This window comes from Aulonocara stuartgranti, assembly GCF_965226115.1.
Source record: "Aulonocara stuartgranti genome assembly, chromosome: 7".
In the NCBI taxonomy this organism is placed as follows: domain Eukaryota; kingdom Metazoa; phylum Chordata; class Actinopteri; order Cichliformes; family Cichlidae; genus Aulonocara; species Aulonocara stuartgranti.
Window position 1 is genome coordinate 27,398,468 of NC_138945.1, and position 25,101 is coordinate 27,423,568.

General features: G+C 39.3%; 3 protein-coding genes across 5 annotated transcripts in view; 2 read left to right on the forward strand and 1 right to left on the reverse strand.

The window, feature by feature from the left end:
- The window catches only part of LOC309711874 (transmembrane protein 132C), a 188,275-nt gene that overhangs the window by 32,057 nt on the left and 131,117 nt on the right, over nucleotides 1-25,101 (forward strand). The gene's annotated exons all lie outside the window — the stretch shown is intronic.
- LOC309711512 (uncharacterized protein) lies at nucleotides 9,591-12,374 on the reverse strand (the record flags this gene model as incomplete). The annotated part of the gene is made up of 3 exons (XM_082541903.1): nucleotides 9,591-10,624; nucleotides 11,245-11,325; nucleotides 11,919-12,374. 3 exons carry the CDS (start codon nucleotides 12,372-12,374, stop codon nucleotides 10,424-10,426), a joined length of 738 nt encoding a protein of 245 aa, XP_082398029.1. The 3' UTR covers nucleotides 9,591-10,423.
- Nucleotides 12,206-17,150, forward strand: LOC309710347 (uncharacterized protein). 2 transcript variants are annotated; one of them, XM_082539713.1, is made up of 9 exons: nucleotides 12,206-12,762; nucleotides 14,294-14,344; nucleotides 14,517-14,635; nucleotides 14,731-15,123; nucleotides 15,203-15,401; nucleotides 15,529-15,740; nucleotides 15,853-16,000; nucleotides 16,058-16,183; nucleotides 16,514-17,150. In XM_082539713.1, the coding sequence occupies exons 4-8, from the start codon at nucleotides 14,944-14,946 to the stop codon at nucleotides 16,159-16,161; spliced, it is 843 nt and encodes a 280-aa protein (XP_082395839.1). In that variant the 5' UTR covers nucleotides 12,206-12,762; nucleotides 14,294-14,344; nucleotides 14,517-14,635; nucleotides 14,731-14,943; the 3' UTR covers nucleotides 16,162-16,183; nucleotides 16,514-17,150. The 2 variants fall into 2 exon arrangements, with proteins under 2 accessions (XP_082395839.1, XP_082395840.1); XM_082539714.1 differs by having other exon boundaries at nucleotides 16,079-16,183.

Here is a 25,101-nt window from a genome sequence, read left to right on the forward strand (position 1 = left end):
ACAAAGTCTGTTTTCGTGTGTGTTTGAGGATGGATCCACTCTTACTCAGCGTTGGTGTATGGATGAGTCTCTGTTTTGCTTTGTCTTTCTTTGTCGCTGTATGTATACAGAGTCAATTTATGATACTGCCCGTAGCATTTTGTTATAAATAGGGGGATCTATAACATTGTTTAGTGTTCTGTGTATACATGTTCCCTTTATATCCAGAGTCTATTCGTGTACACGCATGAAACTATGCATACAATTTTGTGTGCTTTTGTATGCATGTGACTGACAGGATGTCAGGCTATACTGCAGAGGGATGTCACTACACAGTCGGTGTGAAGTGGTGCTGATGGGAACCTGGGGGAATGTTTCTTCAGGGTTTAGTTATAGGCTGAAACCGAAAAGGGAAGAAGAGAAGAGAGACAAATAGAAGAAGTAAGGCTGAAAAAATTAGAATTCATAGGGGGCTTATGGAAAGAACATAGGAGAGAGATAACGGGAGGAAAAAAACTGTTTTGATCAAAAATACTCATATTTACTGTGCATGAACTCCTAAAATGAACTTTTTTCCATGATGAATAAAAACCAGTGCACCTAAAAAATGAATTAAATGGATTTAATTAAGTGTCAGCTGGAAACTCGGTAGAGTGTAAAGATTTATACATTTGTTTAGAAGAGCAGCGATGCTCGAGACTATGCTGAGTGCAAATGCCATACTGGAGGCCTTCTGTCTTCTTTAAACAAAAACAGTAACATGTAAATTGTCCCTGTATAATATACTTGTCAAAAATCCATTGGAATATTAGCTCTTTGAATTCAACAAAGCAACCGAAAGACAGAGAAAATCATTCGCTTTTACTATAGCTGCCAGATTGCTGCCGCAATCACTTCCAATAAAGACTCAGGTGCACGTTAATCGGATGTTGAGGTTATATTTTCATTAATCCACTTTGCTCGGTGTTGAATAATGAAGGTTCTCTTGCATCACTCTTTGATGTCAGGAAACACTGGAGTTGTAAAAATTTGCTTTAGCGAGGAATAAAGACTGACATTTTGGCTTATAATTAGAGTAAAGGCTGTAATCTCAAGTAGAATTAGTTTTTATACTTTCTTAGCCTGAATGTCACAGATGTACCAGTACTGAAAATAATTTCTGATTAGTCATTCAGATGTATGTAATTAACAAATTAATTTACATTGGGTTTTCATCTGTTTTTATATCGCTTCACATCTGTCTTATGGTTTAAAGAGTGTAGATTTTTAAAGTGTTCATTCCAACCAGTACCCATCATCACACAGTGGTATCCTGTAACTGATTAGCTTCTCGTTAACCTCAGTGCCTTCTGTTCAAGCTATAACTGACTATATCGACTCCTATCCAGTCTTTATCACCAAAAGCAATGTTTCTTACATTGTTACATTGACTACAACAGCACTCCAGTCTGTGGTACTAAAGCAGATAACAAAGGGCTGCAGGAGTCTTTAGTTCCCAGTATTTGTCCCTTGAACCGAACACTCCAGGATCTCTGTGTGAAGACTTACATTATATGCATTTCAGTAAAATACTTCCAGTAACAGTCATATGCGTCTTGGAAGGTACTAACAAACGATGTCATTCTGACCTTATGTTTTCTATAATAGCTACAGACGCTATGCACTAGATGAAAAGGACAGTTCTCCAGAAGACAGTAAATGATGCATGAAGGGAAAAGAGAGAATTTGAATACGAATTTGAAAGAGATGGTGAATAATAGAAGGCAGCACTACAGGTTTGGGTAGTTTCTGGGAATAGCTTTGAATCGTTATATCGAGACAACTGAGAGTTTGTAAGCGAGAGTTGTAATCCAGAGATGCCCGCTGCTAATTTTGTGGCATCTGTAAGATCAAGAGAGACAATAGTGGAGTGACTTGGGACCGTGCGTTTCGAATTCTAAGACCGCCTTAAGCTGCCCAATATTCTTTTTCATATCCAAGTCACTGAACAGTGTGCGCTGTCAGCTCAGCTTCAGCGTGTGCTGGTAGGAACAGACACTCCTCTGCATGCCCCACTGATCTCTACAGGGGGCTGTATGAAGATCTGGAACACACACATACATACATACATACATACACAAAAACCCCACTCAGATAGCAGGTCCGTGTTTTGTTCTGAGGTATTCATGTACAGCCGCATCTGCAAACACAGGTACAGATACGTAATACACATTTAGTACACCCACTGACCTGTATACGTTTACGCACAAAACACTGGAGGCTCGCGCACTCGCGATTTCTATTTGTGAGCCCAGCAGACCTCTCATACAGAAAACAGTGTGACCTTTGAAACCATGTCATCTCTGACCGAATGAGGAGCGCGAAGCATCCTGTGTGGCTTAGAAATGAGTTCACAGTGATGCTGAGTTGTGAATGAGAGCCCTGGAGACATTGCCCAGCTATGAACAGCATCCTTGTAGAGGTTTTGGATTGCGTTCGGTAGCCATTAACGGACTGCAGTGTGCTGAAGGAGACGAGCAGATCAGCTTGCGTGCGTACTTTGCACTGGAGTGCTTTCAAAACCAGTTTTGTAAAGCGTCTGTTTAAAAGGCGCTTCTACTGTTTCTGTTTTTGATAGTGTGTTCTGTTCGGGGCTTTTCATCATTATTTTGAAGAAAAAATAATTTTTTAATTTAAGTATTAAAATAACTGACTGTTAAAATTGACCAGATATGCAACATTCACATAATTTATGATGCAGAAATGTTAAAGATTTATCAAATGTGGAAATGAGCTGATTATATATGCGTTTGGTGCTGTTAAGGTCAGGCAAAACAGACAACTGTAAGATGAGGAATAAAATGCACATTTCTTAATGACTTGGTAATGTTACTTTAAAAAAAATACCTGTAGAAAATAATTTTCTTCTGCCTTGCTGACCAAGGTCAATTCATTGTCATGTTTTTGTTGAAAGACGAGCAAAAATACTGCTTTTTGATTTTTTTTGCAGTAGTAACGCAGTACCATGCCTTACAGAGGGAAAGGGAATAGGGAAGCTGATGTATTGTAAGCAGGAAAAAAAAGGTGAGGATTTGAATGACTTTAACAAGGGTCACATTATGTTAGGTTGATGTCTGGGTCATAGCTTCTACAAAACGATAGGTCTTGTGGGGGTTCTCAGTCTTCAGTGCCTACCAGAAGTGGTCCAAGGAAGGGCAACCGGTGAACTGCCGACAGGGTCACGGGTGCCCGAGGGATCAGTGGACGAATGTGACCTCATGTGATGAATCACGTTATCTTTAACATCTTGTGGACAGCGGGTCGCATGTGTATAATTTGTCTGGGGAAGAAATGGCAATTGGTTGCACTATGGGGAAAAAGGCAAACAGACAAAGTCATAGTGATGTACGAGACACTTCCTCATGGCATTGATATTATCTGATGGTGGTGTCCCCTTTCAGCAGGGCCGTGCACCCTGTCAGTTTAGAAATGGTTTGAAAAACATGACAAAAAGTTCAAGGTGTTGACTTGGCCTTCAAATTCCTCAGATTTCAGTTTGATCAAGCATTTGTCGAATATGCTGGAAAAAACAGCTTGCAGCTTGCAAGACTTAAAGGATGTAGAACTCGTGTCTTGGTGCCCAACTTCAAAAGTGTTGTGAAGACTTTCAAACAGGGATGTTTTGGACCTTCATATTATTTGATGATTTTAATGGATTTTGCTTATTTATGTATTTTTTATGTTTTCCCCAGTCAATTTGTTTGTATATTATATTTAAAGAGAATGCATAAGAGACACTGTAACAACCCCAATCTGTCCACTAATAGATAGTCTTATATGTTTTATTTGCCTGAATCTGTGCCATTGAATTTAAGTTCTGCTCAGGGAGCATTTTTTTTCTCCACTACTAGATTGGTACTTCTAGCTTTTAAAATTTCATGACTGTTGTCTCTGTGTGACAAAGAGCAACTGTGCTTTTATCTTTGATGGCTCTTGCTGCTGAAGTGAGAATATAAAAAAACAACAAGAGCTTGCTGGTGGCCTGGGGAGCTATGCCAGACTGCCAAGTTGCAAGGCATGATGCCCAATATGAGGCTCATGAACTGCTCAGCTGGGCTGTTAAAAAACAACTACCCATTCAATGTGAAACTTAAGTTAACGATACTGCACGCAAAGTCATGAAAAAATAATACATCTTTTTTTTTTCTACAGTGGATTTCGGCTGTTGCTTGGCTTGCCACATGCTTGGAGGTGCTGATCACAGTCACAGTCAAAGATTGTTTTTAGTTTATCTGGACTGATATGATTACAAAGAACATGTTCAGGGCCACACAATCTGTGTCAGATTGATCTAAGCTAACATAAACAGGCCAGGTCTCTTGTGCTGATATTTAGGAAAGGTCATTAACTTGTGAAAATCATTTTTAGGTTCCCAGTTTGGTTGGAGATAATAATAGACAGCTTAGATATTGATCTGCTCTCACCAACAGAGTGGTTTTCTCTGAGAGCCTTCTTGGTTTTCTGGACTTCAGGACATGTGATATGAATACCAATGCATGTAAGAACAAATGCCCTCGTGCAAGCCCTAATAGAGTTAATTAAAAGAGGAACTACACTGCAAATTCCTTGTAGCTTGACAAGATTTATTGTCTTAATTTTAGCCAGATTATCTTGTCCATCTTGTTTTGAACATTACAAGCTAGTTTCCAGTCTCATGTGTTAGATGATTAGACTTGTTTCAAGTATATATTACTTTTTTCCTTATTTAGTCTGTATATCTAAAAATGAACCATTTTACATTTATTTCAAGCAAAAATAGCTTTTAGATAGAGTGTAAAACAAAAATTATCTCAAAATAAGAAACATTCACCTTTTTCCTTGAAATAAGAAAGTCACTCATTGGAAGGTATTTATTTCAGGTTTTTAAAGAAAGGACATCTTCAAGGTTATATTTTGTCATAACATAGACACTGTTTCTGAAATTGACTGGGTAATATGACGTAAAATCAAGTAGGTCTTCAACATCAGTCAGTTCAGTTGCTTGGGCAAGGTTGGGAATTGCAATTTCATAGGCAAGAAAGTCTTTGTTGAAACCCAAGGTTTCATACACCTGGTATTCAAAACAATAAAGTACACTATTAACAATAAAAATGTTTTTTACAAGTCCAAAGATAGGGTTTAAACCATTTGCTGAAATGAGTATAAGAGACCTGTCACAGATGTATTTGTTTCCATGTAAAATAAGCCACTTTACTCTAACGGCATGATGTATAGCATCTTCAATCCCCAAAAAATCTACAACCTTTGATTGCAAATGGTCCATATTAGCAACCTCTGATACAGGACCTAGTTCTTTCTCATTTACAAATATCGGATGCTCAGTTCCTGCTTCACTTTGGCAACACTCCAGCAGCTGATTGTGGTTTACAAGAGACTTGCACACATTCTTAAAGTTTAATTTGGATGACCATTGTTTAAAAAAACTGTGTTTAGACTCGAATCTCATGCACATATGACGTATTACAGGTCCCAGGGCAATAATTTGAGAGGGAAGATGCAGCATGTAATGTTGCTTTGGTATTACATTTTTTTCTGGGAATAGTTGCCTGAATTGTTTAAGATGATCTTCTATCATTTTTTTTAGTTTGGACACAGTTTGTAAAGACACAACTGGGGCAAAAAGTATTTTAACAATTTCAATTAAATCCAAAATAAACTGGATAAAGGGATTTTTCTCTACAACACTGTACAATAAGAATGGCACAATCTTGATCAATATAAGCATTTGTCCAGAGGATTGTTTGAGTCTGTTGTCACTTGAAGCTAAAGTAGCAATACTAATTGGTGAAGGCTTGTCACGTATGTCCACTGATGAAAAAGGAAAGTTCTGCATGGCAGAATTAAACAAGTCCAAATCCAAATTTCCAGATAAAACAAGGTATTTCAACACACACTTAATTTCCATTGGTGCCACTCCTTCAAGAATTACATAATAATAATAATAATAATAAACTTTATTTATAAAGCACACTTAAAAACCAAGGGTATGCCAAGGTGCTTAACAAGTAAAATAAAGTATAGGAGGAGGATAATAGAAATAGGACCAAAGCAAGTACTAAATATGCAAACAGATAACTGTCACTAATACATAGGAAAGCAACAGGTACAGAGCAAACAAGAATTTAAATGAGCATAGAAGTGCATGATATAAAATCATAAAAGAAATATTAACTAGAGGGAAAGGCAAGATTGAATAAGTGGGTTTTTAATCGTGATTTGAACAGTGCAATGGAGTCAGATGCGCGGAGGTCGAGAGGAAGGGTATTCCACAGTACCGGGGCAGCCAGAGCAAACGCACGGTCACCCCGGGACTTCAGTCGAGATCTGGGTTGGGTCAGAAGTAGTTGAGTGGCAGATCTGAGTGTTCTAGCAGGAGTATGTGGTTTGAGAAGTTCACTAAGATAACTTGGCGCTAATTTATTAATAGTTTTGAAAGTAAGGAGTAATATTTTAAATTGAATACGGTACTTTATGGGCAGCCAATGCAGGCTAGCTAGGACAGGGGTAATATGGCAAAATTTCCTGGTACCAGTCAAAAGGCGGGCTGCTGCATTTTGGACTGTTTGCAGTTTAAGAAGAAGAGAAGAGGGAAGACCATAGTACAAGGAGTTACAATAATCCAACCTGGAGGTCACAAAAGCGTGAATAAGCTTCTCCAGGTCCTCATGCGGAATATAATGCCTAGCCTTAGAGATAAGGCGCAGTTGGTGGAAGCTAGATCTCACTACAGCAGACACTTGCTTATCGAGTTTGAGCGAGCTATCCAGCAGTACACCCAAGTTACTGACATAGTCACAAGAAAAACTAGCAAAGGAACCCAGGGCAGCACAGAGTTGGGCACGAGGGATTTTACTGTTGAACACCACAATCTCAGTCTTCTTATCATTTAAAACGAGGGAATTACTCAGGAACCATTCTTTGACCTCCCGCATGCATTCTTGAAAGTAGTGCAGGGACACAGCAAGGTCGTCAGTAAGTTCAAAATAGATCTGTATGTCATCGGCATAACAGTGGAAGGCGATATTGTATTTTTCAAAGATTGTGCCTAGAGGGAGCAAATACAATGAGAAGAGAATAGGGCCTAAAACTGATCCTTGAGGCACACCACAACAGACCGGAGCGGAGGAAGAGGAGAAGGTGCCTAAGTGAACTGATAAGGATCTATCAGCGAGGTATGATTTAAACCAGTCGAGGGCAGTGCCTCTAATACCCACAGTGTGCTCAAGTCTTAGTAATAAAATGTTATGGTCTACCATATCAAAGGCCGAAGAGAGGTCCAGTAAAACTAGGACCATAGAGCGTCCAGTATCAGTGATTACAAGAATATCATTAAGAACTCTAACCAACGCTGTTTCAGTGCTATGCAATGGCTTAAAGGCAGATTGAAATTTCTCAGCAATATTGTTCGTGTCCAAGTACGCCTGGAGTTGGGAGAGAACTAGTCTCTCCAGGATCTTGGACAAGAACGAAAGCTTAGAGATCGGTCTATAGTTTGAAAGGTCATAACAGTCAGAATTTCTTTTTTTAAGAATCGGGTGGACTACAGCATGCTTAAAGGACAAAGGAACACAGCCTGAGAGCAAGGAAAAGTTCATAAGAAATAGGATACTAGGTCCGATTACATCAAAACAGTCCTTAGCTAAACGAGATGGAAGAATGTCAAGCACAGTATTGGTGTTATTCATTTGAGCAACTAGCCGCTTAAGAGTCAAAAGTGACACAGGCTCAAACTGGTGGAAAGTTGAAATGCACTCAGGAATGGGGAGAGGATATAAAGCAGGGGGAAGGGAGGACTTAAGAGATGAGACCTTTTTTAAAAAGTGAGTTTGAAATCGCTCACAAAGACCCTGAGAATGAATTAAAGGCATGTCCGGGGAAGGGTTAACCACAGAGTTAAAAATTTTAAATAAGGTACGGGGGTTATGGTCATTGGCCAGGATGATTTTGGACAAGAAGGACGCTTTGGCCGTTTTAGCAGCACTTTGGAATTTTAAGCGGCTAGTCCGTAGCATGTCATGGGAAACCTGAAGTTTATCTTTTTTCCACCTTCTCTCAGCGCGCCGACACACGCGACGTAAGGCGCGCGTAGTGTCATTAAGCCAACACTGAGAGTAGGTTCTAGGGCGCTTCATCTTAATGGGGGCAACAGTATCAAGGATTGAAGAAATCAGCGATAGGAAGGAATTAGCACAGTCATCAACCGAGTGAAAAGAACAACAGTCGAGAGTGACAGATGCAGAATCCAAGAAAGACATAGAGAAGTTTGACATCGCTTCAGCATTAATTACACGTAGCGGGCGAAGGGGAGCCGCAGGATGTAGTTCATTAGTGCATAAGCCAGTATCAAATATAACTGGGAAATGATCCGAGATCCCAGCGTCACTTATATCCTTGATACAAATGTCCAGACCATATGAGAAAACCAAGTCCAAAGTATGTCCTTTAACATGCGTTGGGTCATTAACCCACTGAGCCAGGTTAAAAGAGTCCGTTAAGGCAAGGAAGTCTTTAGCAAATGAGTCATCCTTACAGCAAGTGTGTATGTTAAAATCACCGACAATGAGAACACAACCATACTTAAAAAGAACGGAGCCTAGGAGATCAGCAAAGTCCGTGATAAAATATTTGCTATATTTAGGCGGTCGATAAACCACCACGCAGAGTGTGGTCGTGGATGCAGTCATCTCCAATAATTGGACTTCAAAGCTAGAGTAGGTAGGTGAGGGTAGCTGCCGAACTGCATACGAATTCTTAAAAACCGAGGCTACGCCGCCACCCCTACCAGTAAGCCTTGGTGAGCTAAAAGCAACACAGTCTGACGGAAGAAGTTCAGTAAAAGGGATGAACTCACCAGGACGAATCCAGGTTTCAGTCAGGAATAAGGCATCAATCCCATTAGTGGAGATGAAGTCATTTAAAAGAAAGGTCTTATTGACCAGCGACCTGACATTAAGCAATGCCATCCGTATCCTAGGGGCTAAGTCGCCACGGGTGGTGCGTCGTAGGACACTTAGGTTGCTTCGGCAAACGCCGCGTCGGAGCGATGTTATCCAAACCCGAGCAGGAGAACATGCCACAGGAATCGCAGGGTAGACTTCGTGGTCGGCCAAGCAGATCCAACGGTGGGTGAGCAACTTAGCATCAGAGCGCTCCTGGGAAGGAGGGAAAGAAGATAAAATATCCAGGCTGGCATGTGGGTAGCCTGTGGCTCTGGCTTTAAAGTAGAGCCTGAAGCGAACGCGACGGCCGCTCCTTCTACCGCGTTTCCTATAGCGTTTCTTGTGTAGATTCGGAATAGGTAGGTGGAGGAAGCCGGTCGGAGGGTCCGGTCGGGGCGCGGTGGCGTCACTCAGGTTCCAGCAAGGATCAGGCCGAGAGGAATGAGAGAGTCTTAGATTTAAAAGTGTTTGCCTGTCGTATGTAATCAGTGCACAGCCATTAGATGCGCATACAACTAAAAGGATAAAAAAATACAATGCCAAGGTCCATAAAGAGCGTAGAGAGGGTAAGAAGCAGCGAAGCAGATGTAGCCGAGGACGGCAAGCCACGTACACCGGCGCCATCATGCATAATATCCTGTGGCATCTGCTCTATGAGATTAAAACCTGGGAAATCAACTAATTTGCTTTGTCTATTTATGCCAAAAGTCGTTTTGAGCGAGGATTTCAAAAATTCGGTAGTTGCCCTTTCTATTTCAATGCACTGCCTAATGTGTCCGTCCAATGTCCGTCTGGTGAAACTATGTTCATTGAAATTTTCTTGCATTTCATCAAAAGTACACTCACAATGACGACATTTGCTATACGCAAAACCAACTCCTTCCTTAAATCCTGCAAGCTCATGCTGGGCAAGAGTGTCTCCACACACAGCAACAACTGCTCCGTTTAAATAAAATTCCCCATTGACAGTGTTAATCATAACACCATCGTACAGTAACTTCAAGTCCTCATTGATTCTCCGCAGTATTATATCTACCCCACACTCATCTATGTCCCTAGACTTTGCGATTGCGAGAAGTCTGATGGAAGCCAACTTTGATCTAAACTTAGGGTCTATGTTGCCTAAGGTGTAATAAAACATTAGTAGTTTATTTACACTCGCACGTGACCCTAGGGGGTTACACATTTCTATCTCATCAGAATAGAGTATCAGTTGTAAAGCAGAGTTCTTCTTTGAAAACAGTGGGTGGGTTTTGAAAATAATTCCATCATTAATGTCATACAAAAAACTGGCGTTGGGGCAACTCTGAGGTCCAGCACTGAGCATGTCAAATAGTCTTGAATTGGATAAAAGCTGTTTCAAACTTTCAATCAAAGGAATGTAGTAGAAAGACTTGTTTTTGATTGCAAGAACTCTCGATTCTCCCTTTTTAACTCTACAGGCATAATTGGAAATGATGATCTCCTCAGGTGTGACAGGGTTGAAATGCATCTGTGTTACACGGTCCTGTAGGTTTGAAGCTGCACATATGGGAAAGAACTTCTTGTTGTAAAGGTCCATTGCTGTCAGGTTGCCTTTCAAGGATGGTCTTTATTTTTCCCCTCAAGGACGTCAGAAGAGCTGTTTGATACTGTTGGACACCAAGGACAATGTTGTTGACACTCCTCTGATGGGGGGAAAAAAAACACATCAGAGACATGAAAGCGTAAATAGAAAATATAACAGAAGCAAAATGCAACTCTATTTCTTTAGCTCAAATTAATGAGCCACTGAATGTTGTAATTTACCAGTGGAGCAGTAGAAGAAGAAATCAGCCAATAATTGGCATTGTTTTGCATGACATGCCACATGCATGACTCACGTGGCACAAACACATTGCACCGAGCAAGATGGAGGAGCATGAAAGGTTACAACAGAAAAAGTGAACAAATGATTGCCTCATTTATTTTTTTTATGTAATTCTACTTCATTTGTCTTTTATGCCTAAAAGTGAACACATTTTACACTGTTAAGCCTATTTTAAACTGTTGAGTGTGCCCAGAGTTACATACATTGCAGTGAACTGCACAACTCTTGTGCTTAACTTCTTCGTAATGTACATTTGTTCTTAATAACTTATATAGGTGAAAGTAATAGCTGAATAAAACCAGCGATGAAAAACAATCAATTAATTGCAAAGATAGTGGACAGATTATGAAAAAAAAATCATTAGTTGCAGCCTTACATTGAACCAGACTTATTAACAAGTTAACAATGACACCCCCATAATATCAGATGAAGCAGTACCTGTGATAGGTGGCATTGCTCCCGCACACCAATAGCAAATGCAGCTGCACATCTGGCAAGATCAACAGTTTCTCTTTTACCCTACAGGACAAAAAGAAAAACAATTGTGTAAGAAAAATGACTCACTCAGAATGTGTTTCAAATTCCACCAGATGCAAAACAAAACAAAGAAATATTCCAAACTGTTGTACATTTTTGCTATTAAAAGATTCATACTACAATGGATAGCTAATGAAGCTGCAAATGTTATGAACAATTTAAGAGTTATTTAATGAAACTTAACCAATCTTTATGGAATCTACTCTGAAGTTAACTGAAAGAAAAATTTGAAAGCTGCTTGGTTCATGGAGCATCTAACAACAACCAAGGCAGGTACACAACACTGGTAAATAAGTTTATTTATTATGTTTAAGTATGGTAACTAAGCCTACATTGTTGTGCAAGCCTGAATTTCAGCGGATTCATGCATTTGAAATTCAGCACTGGCCTTCATACCTATTAAAATATTCTAATCAAGTAGTTTATCTTAGAAAACACATAACTTTAAAACTATAATTTTCACTTGAACTGAGTACATTTCTGAATTGGGGTAACTGTGCTTGGTTAAGGTTAAACAACACACATACATTTAAAAATTCGCGCGCGTACACACAGAAACACATAAAGTACATTACCTGATTCTGACGAGGTGTTTGAAGCTCAGCCGCGTCTTGCTCCATCACGTTCTGACTTTCCTGTCGCTCCTCCTCCAACACCTCCGATGTTACTGGGGGGTCTAGTGGTGGTGGCTCTACTTCAGTGCCATTGCCATTGCTAACAGTTTGTCTGGGTTCGGCAGTATAGTCGGCAAAAATGGCTGTACCAAAATTTTCGCCTCCTAATACATTTGCATCGGATGAAGCTGTCAGCCATCCTGTAGGCGGGTTCCCAGTGGAGATGTATTGTGGATGTGTGAGTCTGAGATGGTGGTAAAACGAGTTGAAAACACGGTAATCCTCGGCGCATCCATCGACTCCACAAATGACACGGAAATCTGGACTGCGACTGTGTGCAGTATTAATGTGACTTAAGAGAGACTTCAATGTTAACGCCACAAAGACGAAGCAAATCACACACCTCCAACAGGCCATTGTATTAGACTAAAGTCAAGCAAAAAATATGTTGCAGTGTGGAGCTGTTGCCGCGCTAGTTTGGGAAATACCAAGTTCATGGGGGGAGGGGGGTATTACAAACTGGAGCTGTAAAAACAAAAAATGGTCACAAATAAGGTAAAATGAAATAACACCTATAAGAGTTTATTTTAAATCAATGAAGAAGAAATTTACCTATCATACTGACTGTGTTTTATGAACGTACAAACCACTAAATTGTATATAGAAGCAAAAATTGAGATGTGCACCCCCTTCGTGTTCCATGTTAGTTGCTACCCAACTCCGTTTGAATTTGGAGTCACAGGAATCTTCTGCACCTGAGCATTGAAAGAAAAACTGTAAGAGAAAACTTCGTCAAGAAAGAGAGGTAAGCAATTTTAATTTTTCGAATGTAAGTAGTGTGTAGTCTAATCACTGTTTTAAAGTCAAGCGGACAGAATAATAAATTTAATTTGAGCGCGGGAAGGAGTAATGTAGCATGCTAACGTATGCTAGCGTTAGCTTAGCAGCCCTCGCATGTGGTTCAGAGAACATTATTTAGTGAAGTATCTACTGTAATGTTGTGAGAATTCCTAGCTATGCTATTTATAAGGGGCAGTATTAGCCGTTTGTATTAACTTAAGTTAATAGGCACACTGAGAATTTCTTTCAATTAGCAAGAGAGCTAATTAACCACATTCAGGGTTTTCCAATTGTCTTTGACTGATTTACTAGCTGCTTGAATTCCCTCACAAGGTGTGGGTTTAAATTAATATTTTGATATTAATTGGATTTATTAAAGTGGGCTCAAAACAGTGTTATTCAGGAATCAGGCTGGTTGGTAAAACAAGTAGCGCTGTGTATCGATTCAAAATTGAAACAGAAGATGGCAGCACTGTATGTACAAGGATGCCAGCTGCCGTTAAACCCTGAAGAAGAAGCTGTATCCCAGAATTCGTAGCGCGGCCTAGCTCAGTTTCCAAAAATGGCGGAAGCTAGTTAGTTTTAAAATTTCTCTTATTACTCTTTCTAGGTCACAAAATAAACGTTTAACATATTTTCAGGCGAGAATGTAGCCGTGTAAACTTCAAATATCTGGACAGTTTATCAAGACACCACATATTTTCAAAAGCGCTCCGACGTTTTCGCAGACGTCTGTTACCCACTAGCTCGATAGCTAGCCGGGGTTTAACGCTCACTAGAGCCGTGAGAACACCGGACTCCGGGCGAACCATTTTCAAAACCACCGCCGTCTTTCACTACTCAGGTGAAACATGATATATAAGTCACTTAAATAACTTAAAAATGTTATTGTTTGGCTTTTTTCAGTATTTTATTTGTTCCTGAGTAAATCGGTTTGGCTGAGATTAAAGTTATAGTTTTTACACAGCTGAATAAACGTCAAGCAGACAGCTGATTATCAGAAGTGTGAGATGCTGGAGAATATACTCCGGTGTCCTTTTATATTTTAGATAGCAATGAGCAATCTGCAAATTTCTTTAAAATGTAATAAACTATCATCTTGCCTTTATTTTTAGTTAGCACATACCTTAAACATTTAAAGCTATAAGCTAATGATCGTTATGTAAGAGCAGATACTGCTGGTGCAATAAGCTGTACATTTTACGTCCAATGGATGCATGATCTGGCAGCCCTAGTCAGCATAATTTTATTGATGAAATTCAATGACACAAATCTGGGTGAGTAAAAGTTCACCGGGCAATATTGTATAACCCTTTCAGACCTCAGCCGGGCTGTCTGGACATTTCTTTTCTATAATAGCTTTAAAAAGGGTAAAAATGTTGAACAATCAAAACGATTCTTTGACGTGAATCAATTTGATTCTCATGGGACTCAATTAAGATTCAACTTTTCAAATGTTTTTAACATAACACTAATTGTAAACATTTGTCTTGCAGGTGACTGAGCAATGGAGAAGCTGGATGATGTTACAGTATCTGTCCTTAAAGGTTATATTTGATAATATATTTGTGTGTGTGTGTGTGTGTGTGTGTATGTATATGTATATATGTGTGTGTATATATATATATATATATATATATATATATATATATTAAAAAACAGTTATGTTTGTGCAGTTATGTGCTTGCACAGTTTAACTGGTGTTTGTCTTTTTGTTAGCTGCAAGCATTGACGAGCGCTTGCTTTTAACATTGACCCGTGATGATCTGAGGGACCTTTTTTCTGGGCCTGAGCACTTTCTCAGAAGAAAACATGTGTGGTCAATAATTCATCCTGAGGTATTATGTAAAAAATATTTAGTTCAACTAATCTCCAGAAAGTATGCTTTTATTTTAGCAGTACTTGACATTTTTATTTTCTCACCCTAAACCAGGAAGACCATCCGCTACCACAGAAACCTGAAACAACTTCTTCACCCAGGGTAGTTGCAACAGGCCCTCCAACTGCTGATGCTAATGTAAGCCAGCTGAAAACCTTGCAGCTCCCCAGTCCTCCGGAATATGTTCTGTACACCGACAGTGAGTTGGAGCAATGCTGAAAGAGTTACCTGGAGTTGGCCTGCTCCGGCAGGGAACAGGCATGCGTCATGTCAAAAGAACTGAGATGCAGATTGGTGAGAAATACAATCACAAGTATGGTGTCCCTTTTGAGAGCAAGCCAAGGCCAAATGGAGCAATACCCCTCTAAGACCGAAATCACTGCAATGGCTAAAAAAGTTGTGGAATATTATCCTATGCTGCAGGATAATGATGCAAGCGTAAAACACGTAAGTTCTTGTATTTGTGTCTCATATATAAATCATTTTGTTTTGTTCAGGGGGCATGATATATATGTATTTTCACCAGGAGAAAAGGCTGCAAAATATGAAAACACCAGTAAAAAGGCAAGGACCAACACCGGAGAGGGGACGGCCCAAGAGAAGGCTCACTGACCTCTACCCAAGGGATGAAGAAGCTGATGATGAAGATGCTGATCGCAGTTCTTCCAGTGGTGCATCTACTCTGTTATCACCTGTCAGAAATTCTGACAATGCCTCCACTTCATGTGAGTACATACTAGTAATTTTGTAAAATGGTTATCAACACACAGCCAGTAGTAGCTAATGTTTTGTGGAAGTCTACTTCAGTAACAATGAAAAACCAAAATGCTCTTGTACTTCTCTCTATCTTAGCTGACAAGGATAGTCGGCAAATACAAGCAAGACATTACAAAACATTACAAGAAATGTGTAAGAAGGCAAAACCAAACCAAGAAGATGTGTCCCAGCTATTAGACCTCGAGTTTGAAGCCAGAAGATCCTTCATTGACTCAGACACCATGAAAGAGGAGAACAGAGCTTGCCTCATCTTGGATGCATATCCATGCTTTAAAGAATTGCATCATGTAAGTTTTTGGAAGAGTTAATAAATAATCACTTTAATTTCAAATATATTTGGTGTGGTAGTAAAGTTATTTTGATTTTATTTGTCTACTTATTTTTTTAAACCTATTGTAGGCGTTGGGTGAGCTTCGCAGAATTTTGGATCCCCACAACAACAAGTTCATCAGTCAAGTAAAACTGAGATGGGAAGAATTCTGCTCCAGGGTAGAGTTCTACGGTGTGTCAAAGAAGGCAATGAATCCACCAATGACCATGGACAAAAGTAAGTTTTACCATTTGAATACAAAGTTCTCATCCTTTAAAATTTATGTTTATGAAGGTTTGTTTCTGCTTTGTCCAGCTGAAGCCTACCTTGCACTGATGAAGGCTCTTCCTCTTTCCCACACCTGCCCATCCACCAAAAAAGATGGGGAATGCTTCTGAAGCATTTCTACATGTCCTGAAGGTAAGTTTTATAAAATTTGCTTATAAAGATCTACAGAAAATTTGGCAAACAAAATATTTCGGTCAAACATGACTCAAAAATGCTTTTTCAGTTTCAGCCGAAAGACTTAAATCTATAATTTATTGTTTTCATTAATTTATAACGTATTTAATGTACACGAGTGTGGTCACATAAGGAGTCGCTTGATAAACCATAAGTCAAAACTACTATAAAATGTGTGTAACCAACAAAGAACAGGATAATGACATCTCCAACGTTATGACCAAATCCCAGCAAAAAAACATACAATTAACATAAGATGTTGACTGTCATGTCTTTTGTGTCTTGCAGCCTACAGAAGATCCAGATGCTGTCCTCCAGAAACGAAGCTTGTCATGTCCAGTAGTGATGTTCGATGGCTGCAAGTGTGTCATTGCTGTTGGTAATTTACCAGTTACAACATTTGACAAAGAAAAAATTGGTGAGGCTATGATATATGTGATGGCATACTTTTATGCACTCCATCTGACTTACCCCAAATGCGTGGCAACCCTGCTGTCTGTCATTCAGACAGAAGTTCTCCAGGATGCCATTCATGAGCATGACACTACATCATCTTACAGAAAAGCCCTGGCAGAATGGCATGCATTTATTGGAAAGTAGTGTGTAAATTTCAGATAAGATTAGGAGAGGGCACTTCTGTTTTGTTTTTGTTTGTTTTTTTTTTCAATCTGGGTCTTATTTCTAAAATGGAAAATGTTCATTTACTCACCCAGACAAGTTTTGTGGTATTTGGTGTCATTCGGAAGAAATTAGAATCTTTGTGGTCTTCCTATGTCACTCGTCAATTTTAATGGGGCAATGGCGAAACCTCTAAGGCTGTTGAAATGTTGAAACCACTTAAACTCATAATGTTGGACCTGTACTGTTCAATTGTATCTTTATTATCTGCAGGTTATTGTTAAAATGGACAAATAAAGATGGACACTTTTACTCTGTTTCAGTTTTGTTTTGTCCTTAATCAGCAATATAATCTTAAAGTAGTGTTTAGCTAAATTTAAAAAGAAATATCTTTAAAATGATTTAATGTACTAGTTTTTAGATTATTTGCCTTGATTTGTTTGTTAGAATAAGTGTTTTATGCCTATTTTCAGATTTAATTTCTTCAACATTTTACTTAGAACAAGTGGTTAAAGCTTATTTTAGGTTTCAAGCCATGATTGGTTGCCTGGAATAAGTGTAAAAGACTTATTTTTAGCTTTATTATCTTTATTTGTGGCCTACAATCAGTGGTTAAAGCTTATTTTAAGTTTCAATTGTTCTAATTTGTTCCCTGGAATGAGTGTAAAATACTTATTTTTAGCTTTATTTAAATCTAGATATTGTTCTTATTTCAAGAAATCTTATTAAGAAAAAAACACTTACCCCATGGGCAGATAATTTCACTTGTTTTAAGCAAATCTTCACCAAAAATAAGTGTATTTTTCTAGTATTAAGGAGGTGGGTTTTTGCAGTGTATATAAGTGTAGTCATTATAGCCCTTGCCTAATCACAGGCCATTATGGCTGTGTGCCCATCTTCTTAATGCACCATTTTTTATCAGTATCAACAAAAGTGTCCAGTCAATTATCCCTTATGATAAACAGATTAATGTTAACATTAAGAAGTAAAGAGAGGGCAGGTTTTGACCTAGATGGCATTTGGATGATAAAAAGTATGAGAGCGATTCTGAGTGATTTCCAAGGACACCAATCAGTGTGGAAGTGCTAGGCTGTGGCATAAATGTCAGTGCGGCTGCATGTTACTGTATATGTCAGGACATGCGTGTAGTTGAGAAGGCTATGGAAAGAATGATGATGTAAGAAGAAAGATGAAGTGAACGTATGACAGCAAAGCTAAAAATAGATCTGTGGTAGATGTACACATTTGCACACATAAATTATAGCTTTCTGCTATAATGGTTGTGCTGACCTTTACTGGGTCTTTTTACCATACAGTACAATATATATACTTTACTGTATATAATGTAACTTTGTGTTACTGCATTAAGCTTTAAATCTTTTTCCTACTTTGTCACAGAAGAAAGACACTTACTTTATAATCTCAGACCAGTGTTTTATTGTGTTTTGTTTCTCACCCCATATAGCAAAAAGGTCAGTTTTATTACAAGTGACACAAACATATAACCACTTTAAGATTCAAATATTGTCTATAAAACAATATCACCTCATCAACTCACCAGTCAATACTTGTAAATGCTCAACTGGTGTCACAGAAAGAAAGAAAAACACAACGAAGTGCCCTATAAAACCCAACATCATTGTAATGATGAGGGGAGAAATGAGGACCCAAATGCAGAACATGCGTAGCAGTTAGCCAGGATGGAATGCAACTAAATAAATAGAGAAAGGAAAGAAGTTTAACGTAATGCAATTTATAGAATGTGATAACAAACACTGAGAAAAGTAAACCAAAACAAAAACTATATTGAAAGCTCACACAGTCCAAACAAAGTCCAAAGAGTAATGGAGTAAAGAGTTGCTGCATAACACAAGTGGGCGTTCTACCTCTAACCTTAACCAACCATGTATGTCTAGCTGTTGAGGAACACCCACTCCTGCTCAACAGTGGAGCGAATTTTTATAAGGTTGGTCAAGCTGAGACAATCGGGGTGCCACAGAAACTGATATCTTGTTATATATATATACATCCATCTTCCTCCATTTATCCAATTCAGGGCTGCAGGAGCCTATCCTAGCTGTCATGGGGCAAGAGGCTGGACAGATCACCAGTCTGTTGCAGGGCTAATACAGAAAGAAAACATAGGACAATTCACACTCTCATTAACACCTGCGGCCAATTTAGAATCAGCTATTACCACTAACGTCATATCTTTGGACTGTGCTAGCCACTGCGGCACTATACTGCCCTAGAAAGAAAAAATATATATCTTAATAAACTTTTGTAATGTAGCCCTCAACTGATCAAAAAATAGTACAGTATAAGTCCTTGTTGAAAAGTATACCACAAGAATGCAATACACAAATAAATAAATTGTTTAAAAATGCAAAAATGAAAGCAAAATTTATGGCTAAATTCTTTGAAGAAACACTTTGTGTGTAGTCTCTCTGTCCTTGGGACAGACATAATGCTCATGCAAACAGTAAGGCTGTCAGAGGTTACTTTGATCCTTTTTCTGAATTGAAGCTTCATATTTTTAAGCTTGTAATGAGACATTTTAGATGCATGTGTTGTGAGCAAGCTGGGATAGGCTCTAGCCACCCTGCGTCCATTAATTGGATAGGCAGAAAAGAATGGGTGGACGGATGCGAATGGATGGATGAATGGATAATGTGAGCATAAGATGAGCACAAGACCCTCATTCATTCATGCACATGCTCTTTATCCTCAGCAGGGGGATAGATTTAATTGAAAGTGCAGCATGATAAGTTATAGTTGTCCTCTCTATACCATAAGACTTTTCAACTTTTTCAAAACAAATTCAAGTCAAGAGTGTTTCACTTTTTCTAACTGAAAATTCTCTCGCCACATATGCCTCCTGTAGTTTCCCACAACCTGTTATTATGGAGGACCCACAGAGTTCTCCTTTTCGTGCGTGTGAAATGACTGCAGGGGGCAAATAAAATATAACTTTCTCATAGTTTTGCCATCTGGAAGAAGATGAAATAACAGATTTTCAATCACTTACTTTTGATTTATTTTACATTTATTCTGTGTGCCCATAGAGCGGGTGACCTTGGGCCTCTGTATTTCATCCATGAGTGCTACCAAAGAGGGACAGCTTTTTTTAAAGAGAACCATAGTGATGTAAAGACATTTTATGATGCGCAGATTTTTAGTTTACGACTGGCTATAAAAAAATGAAGAAACTTTCTAAAAAGCTTTTTCTCAGCAAAAACCTAAGGCGGTTGTGAGGTAATTATCTGACTAAACCTTTCACAGCTTCTGTTAGTCACAAAATCTGGCAAGAGAAGGATGGAGCTGACAAATAAAACTAGGTCTGAGCATTGAGTGAAAATGATAGACAGCCTTTCTCTTGGCATCTTTATTTCCATTTTCTGCTTATTCCCTTAACCACTAAGCTCACTCAAAGACTCAAAATTCTCCGTGGCACTTTGGGGGAGGATATGGATAAAGAAATGCATGCCGTGAGCATTTCTTGCTGCAGGGAGAGACCTCTGAGTTCATCTCATTTCAGAATTTCTGAGCAGCCGCGAAATGACTGTCTGTTCTCTCCCTCGGCTCCTGCTGGAGCGTGCAGTGGACTTCCTCGGGGCCATGGGCTACCAGGCTCCTCTGTTCCACGCTGTTTACCACCTCACTGCTGTCAGAGGCACACAACTCTCATCCAGTGCCACTGATCAACACAGTCCACTGTATCTCTGCCAGAGGCACCGCACTACACACATTCCTTAACTCTCAAAAAAATACATCTGGGCTAGACAGATATTATAGTTAGGCCTTTAGAGGCTTACCTTCTGATCATCTGGAGTTTGACCAGTGGGGTACATACTGGCTCTAATTCCAAGTATCTGTTGACACTGCTTGCCTGAGGCTATATGACAGTAAGGCAGGGGTCGGCAACCCTGGGCACGCGTGCCACAGCTGGCACGTGAAGGGTTAACTGATGGCACGACCAAAAGCTGGACTGGCCATCGGGCATCTGCCCGGTGGGCCAATGGTGATTTTTCGTTTTTATGGGCCGATGATTTTTTATTTTTTTTTTGTAACGGTATAAACAACGAAAGGTGGTGGATTGACCAGATGATTGCTGATGTGTAAAAATAACTCAGTTGTTTGGTGGTGGCTATGGCGGAGCTGCCACAGAGGCCAGCAGGTGGATTAGGGAAAGGGAAGGCAGGGGGAGGAGAGACCCGAGACGGCCGCCGGTCCGAGTGTCAGGTGAACTGAACTTCAGGTAAGAAGTTATGACCTGCAGTTTGTCTGGCTCAGATATAAACCAAGTTTAGGTGGAGTTTATTTTCGTTGTGCTGACTTTTTACAGTCAGTTAGAATAACTCGTACTGCGTACTAGCTAGCATGACGGAGTTTCTATACAGCTGGGTGGGTGCTATGATGTTACTAGTGAATAGTGAACTTTATTTTATTCGTAAGGTTTGTTAGTAGAGTTGCCAACCGTCCCGTAAAAAAATGGAATCATCTCGTATCCAGAGAAAATATTATGCTTTTCGTATTGAGCTGAAAAGGAACAGTTTGTCCTGTACTTCAGCTAGGATGAAAAAAGACACAAAGCTGGAGTTATTCTGCACAGCTGCCTCTTCTTCTCTCATTCGCTCCCCTCCCTCTCCTGTTGCTACTTCAATCATGAAACTGATCAATGATCAGCTGATCGGCTTTTCTCTCTTGTTTGTTTATCGCCCACTTTGCGCCAGAAAGAGGAAACCAGCAGATGTCGCGCTAAACAACAGCAGCACGTTTAAGCTTGATCAGCTGTTGTTAGAATTTATTTAATATTAATTTCTAGTATCAGCTGATGTTTGCTGGAGCCACAGCTGTAAAGCTGCTGGTCATGATATCGTGATGTCTCTGCAATGTCTTCAGAACATTGCAGAGGCCTAATTGACAGTATTTGGCTCTACATGTCTGTGTGAGCAGATTTTCTCTCACATGAAGAGTGTCCTCAGGTAGCCGCCTGAATGCTGGACACTCGGAGACCTGTGTCTCTGAGTGGGAGACCAGAGATCACATTAACTTGTGTATCCCTGTATTAACAAACATGCCATATTGGCCCAGTTTATTTTTCTTATCATTGTTGTGAGGAGACTATAAATAGCATTTGCATTTTCCGTTGTACAGTTCATTTGCTGTTCTTCTTATGGATAAAAAGTGTCTTTTTTTGTTTCAAAATAGCTGATAACTATTCGCTGATAGTTGCCAACATCTACGAACAAATATAATTCTATAAAGTTGTTCTATATAGTGTGTAACTGTTAATATAGAGCGTTATTAAATTTATTGCTATGCGGTCATATGGCACATTGAATTCTGAGGAAATTTTAGATGGCACTCATCATCAGAAACGTAGCCGACCCCTGCAGTAAGGTAATCCAAGTGCGTTCATGGTCAGACAGTCGCACTCACTCACTCACTGGCGCACATAAACAGGGATATAAACATGAACTCTGACACACAAAAACAGCAAAAAGCAGCACATGCATGCTGCCACACACACAAATACACACAGGCATTATAACCATGGACGATCTGATTTCCTCGTGTCAGCATTGTTCCCACATCATCATAATTAATGTTGTTCCAGGTTCAACATTGCAAGTGACCAATCACCTTCTTGTGACGTCATTCCTTTGCGACTGGGAACAATGCTGACACGAGGAAATCAGATCGTCCTTATAACCATATCTGTCTTATCTCTCTTCACCCCAACCGATTGAGAAAGTCATCAGACTCCCTGAACCCTGAATAGATCTTTCTATACTATTGTTTAAAATATCACAGTGTATTTGCATTATGTATATCTTTATTATTGCTACATAAATGCAATGAAATAGAATTGAATATAACTGAACTTTGTACATCTTTGTACACAGTCTAATTGTAGGATATTCCACTTTGAGCTACACAAATCTTCACACCAACTGTTACACAAAGAGCACATCTGATATTGTTGCAAACACCTCCTAATAACTGTCCAAGTCATGTTTAAATCCCCCCTACAAAAGGAAAGATCCTTGAGCTGTAAAATTGCTTCTGCAGTAGTTATATTACGAAATATGTTGCTTTTTTTTCTATTGTTGTTTTTATCTTTGCCTGAAATTCAGTTTTTTAGAGTCACTTGACGGCCCACATTTCTTATACTTAATCACAAACACTCAAGCAGAACAGTTGTATATCTCAGCTCTTTTCACCTGAATTTCTGTAACCCGGTATCATGGAAGGCCAAGTGCAGTTGTCTTTCTGCTTGAGCGAGAACATGAAAACAGTGACACTTGTATTGAAGAAGACAAAATAACAGACTGCCATCCTCCACTAGTCTACCTTTCTAAAGTATAAATAAAACTTGTCAGAGTATTTCTTGGAACAGACAGCTGTTCCGTGTTCAGGAGACATCTTTGTTTTCTTAAATTTAAGCACCAATGCTTTATCTTTACTCTCAGAATAGCACTCTTCAGTGAAAAAAGTGCTTTCTGGACATTGATCTTGCAAAGTTTTCTCACGTCATTCGCTCATCAAACCAAGGGACCAATGACCTTGTGCAGTGTTGAGATTAGTGAGATTAATGAAACGGATGAACCAGAACTGGTTTGTAAAAATGCTGCAACTTCAGTGGTGTGGAACTGGTTTAGCTTTCGTCCATCAGATACACAACAAAGCACTATTTTTGGTAGAGCATGCTAGCGAGCTGTCGTTATTACCGTGTTTTTTGAAAAATGCGGCACACTTAAAATCAATCCTTTGATTTTTCTGAAAATCGACAGTGCCCCTCATAAACCTGTGTGCCTTATGTATGAATTCTGGTTGTGTTTACTGACCTCGAAGTGATTTTATGTGGTACACGGCGCTCGAAAATCTGTCAGATGTTTTAGCACCGCTTGATGGATTGTCGGAGCAATACGGCTACCGTAGGCAGGAGCCTCATGGAGTGATACGTACTGTGCTTCAACATAATATTACTGTACTGTGTGTCTGTATAACCTCTTTTTAAGTTTTTGGATATTATACATGGTTGTGCTGAGGATATGTCGGCCAATTTCCACTGGAAATGCCTCTTGGTTAAACTGTCAGCAAGGAATTTGCATTTGCACTGTAAAATTTTTATATAACGTTAATGCACATAAAAAACAGCTGCTTGTTTAAGTGAAAATACATTGATGTTTGTTTTTTTGCACTAATAAAGTCGGGGAGTTGTAAAGTATTTTGTCTAGCATCAATTATATCGTCAGTTATATCGTTATCGCAAATTTTCAAATGTATAATATTTTTGGTCATATCACCCGTGCTCTATTCTGTACTATGACTGACCGATGACAAAGTATAACTTTATTTCTGTACTTAAGACATTACAATAAGAGTTGCAGTGATTTTATCTTTTTCTATTGCCTAATAATAGTTTCACAGTACAAAAGACTACTGAAGCTGTGGTTTGACTTTAATTGCTGACATCAATAAACACCTATCCCATCCCAGTCTTTAGTTCATAATAGTCACCTGGATGTTCTTATGATAATCTCTGCCCCAGTTATTCCTTTAAATGTATCATAAGTCATAGCACATGAAGCATATTTAACAATGTATTGCAACTGATCTTCATTTAACTGATATGTAAATGAAGTTTGTTTATTAAGCGCTTTTCATAGACAGCCAGTCACAAAGTGCTGTACACAAAAGGCTAAAATAAACAGAATGTTAGGTACCAATATAGACACTACCAAAGGTTAAATAAAACACAGTAAGATTTTTTTTTCGGTTTATTCTGTAATGTAAAGCTGTTAAAATTGTGTGTATATATATATATATATATATATATATATATATATATATATATGGCCCCAACTGACCGAGTGCTCAGTGAATACCTCAGGCAGCAGAAACCCAAGAAAGAGGAGGGAGACGAGGAACCATCATGGAAGGACAGGCCCCTGCACGGTATGTACCACCGGCAGATAGAGGAGGTGGCTGATATCCAGAAATCCTACCAGTGGCTGGACAAAGCTGGACTGAAAGACAGCACAGAGGCACTAATCATGGCAGCACAAGAACAAGCTCTGAGCACAAGATCCATAGAGGCTGGGGTCTATCACACCAGGCAAGACCCCAGGTGCAGGCTGTGTAAAGATGCCCCAGAGACAATCCAGCACATAACAGCAGGGTGCAAGATGCTAGCAGGCAAGGCATACATGGAACGCCATAACCAAGTGGCCGGCATAGTGTACAGGAAC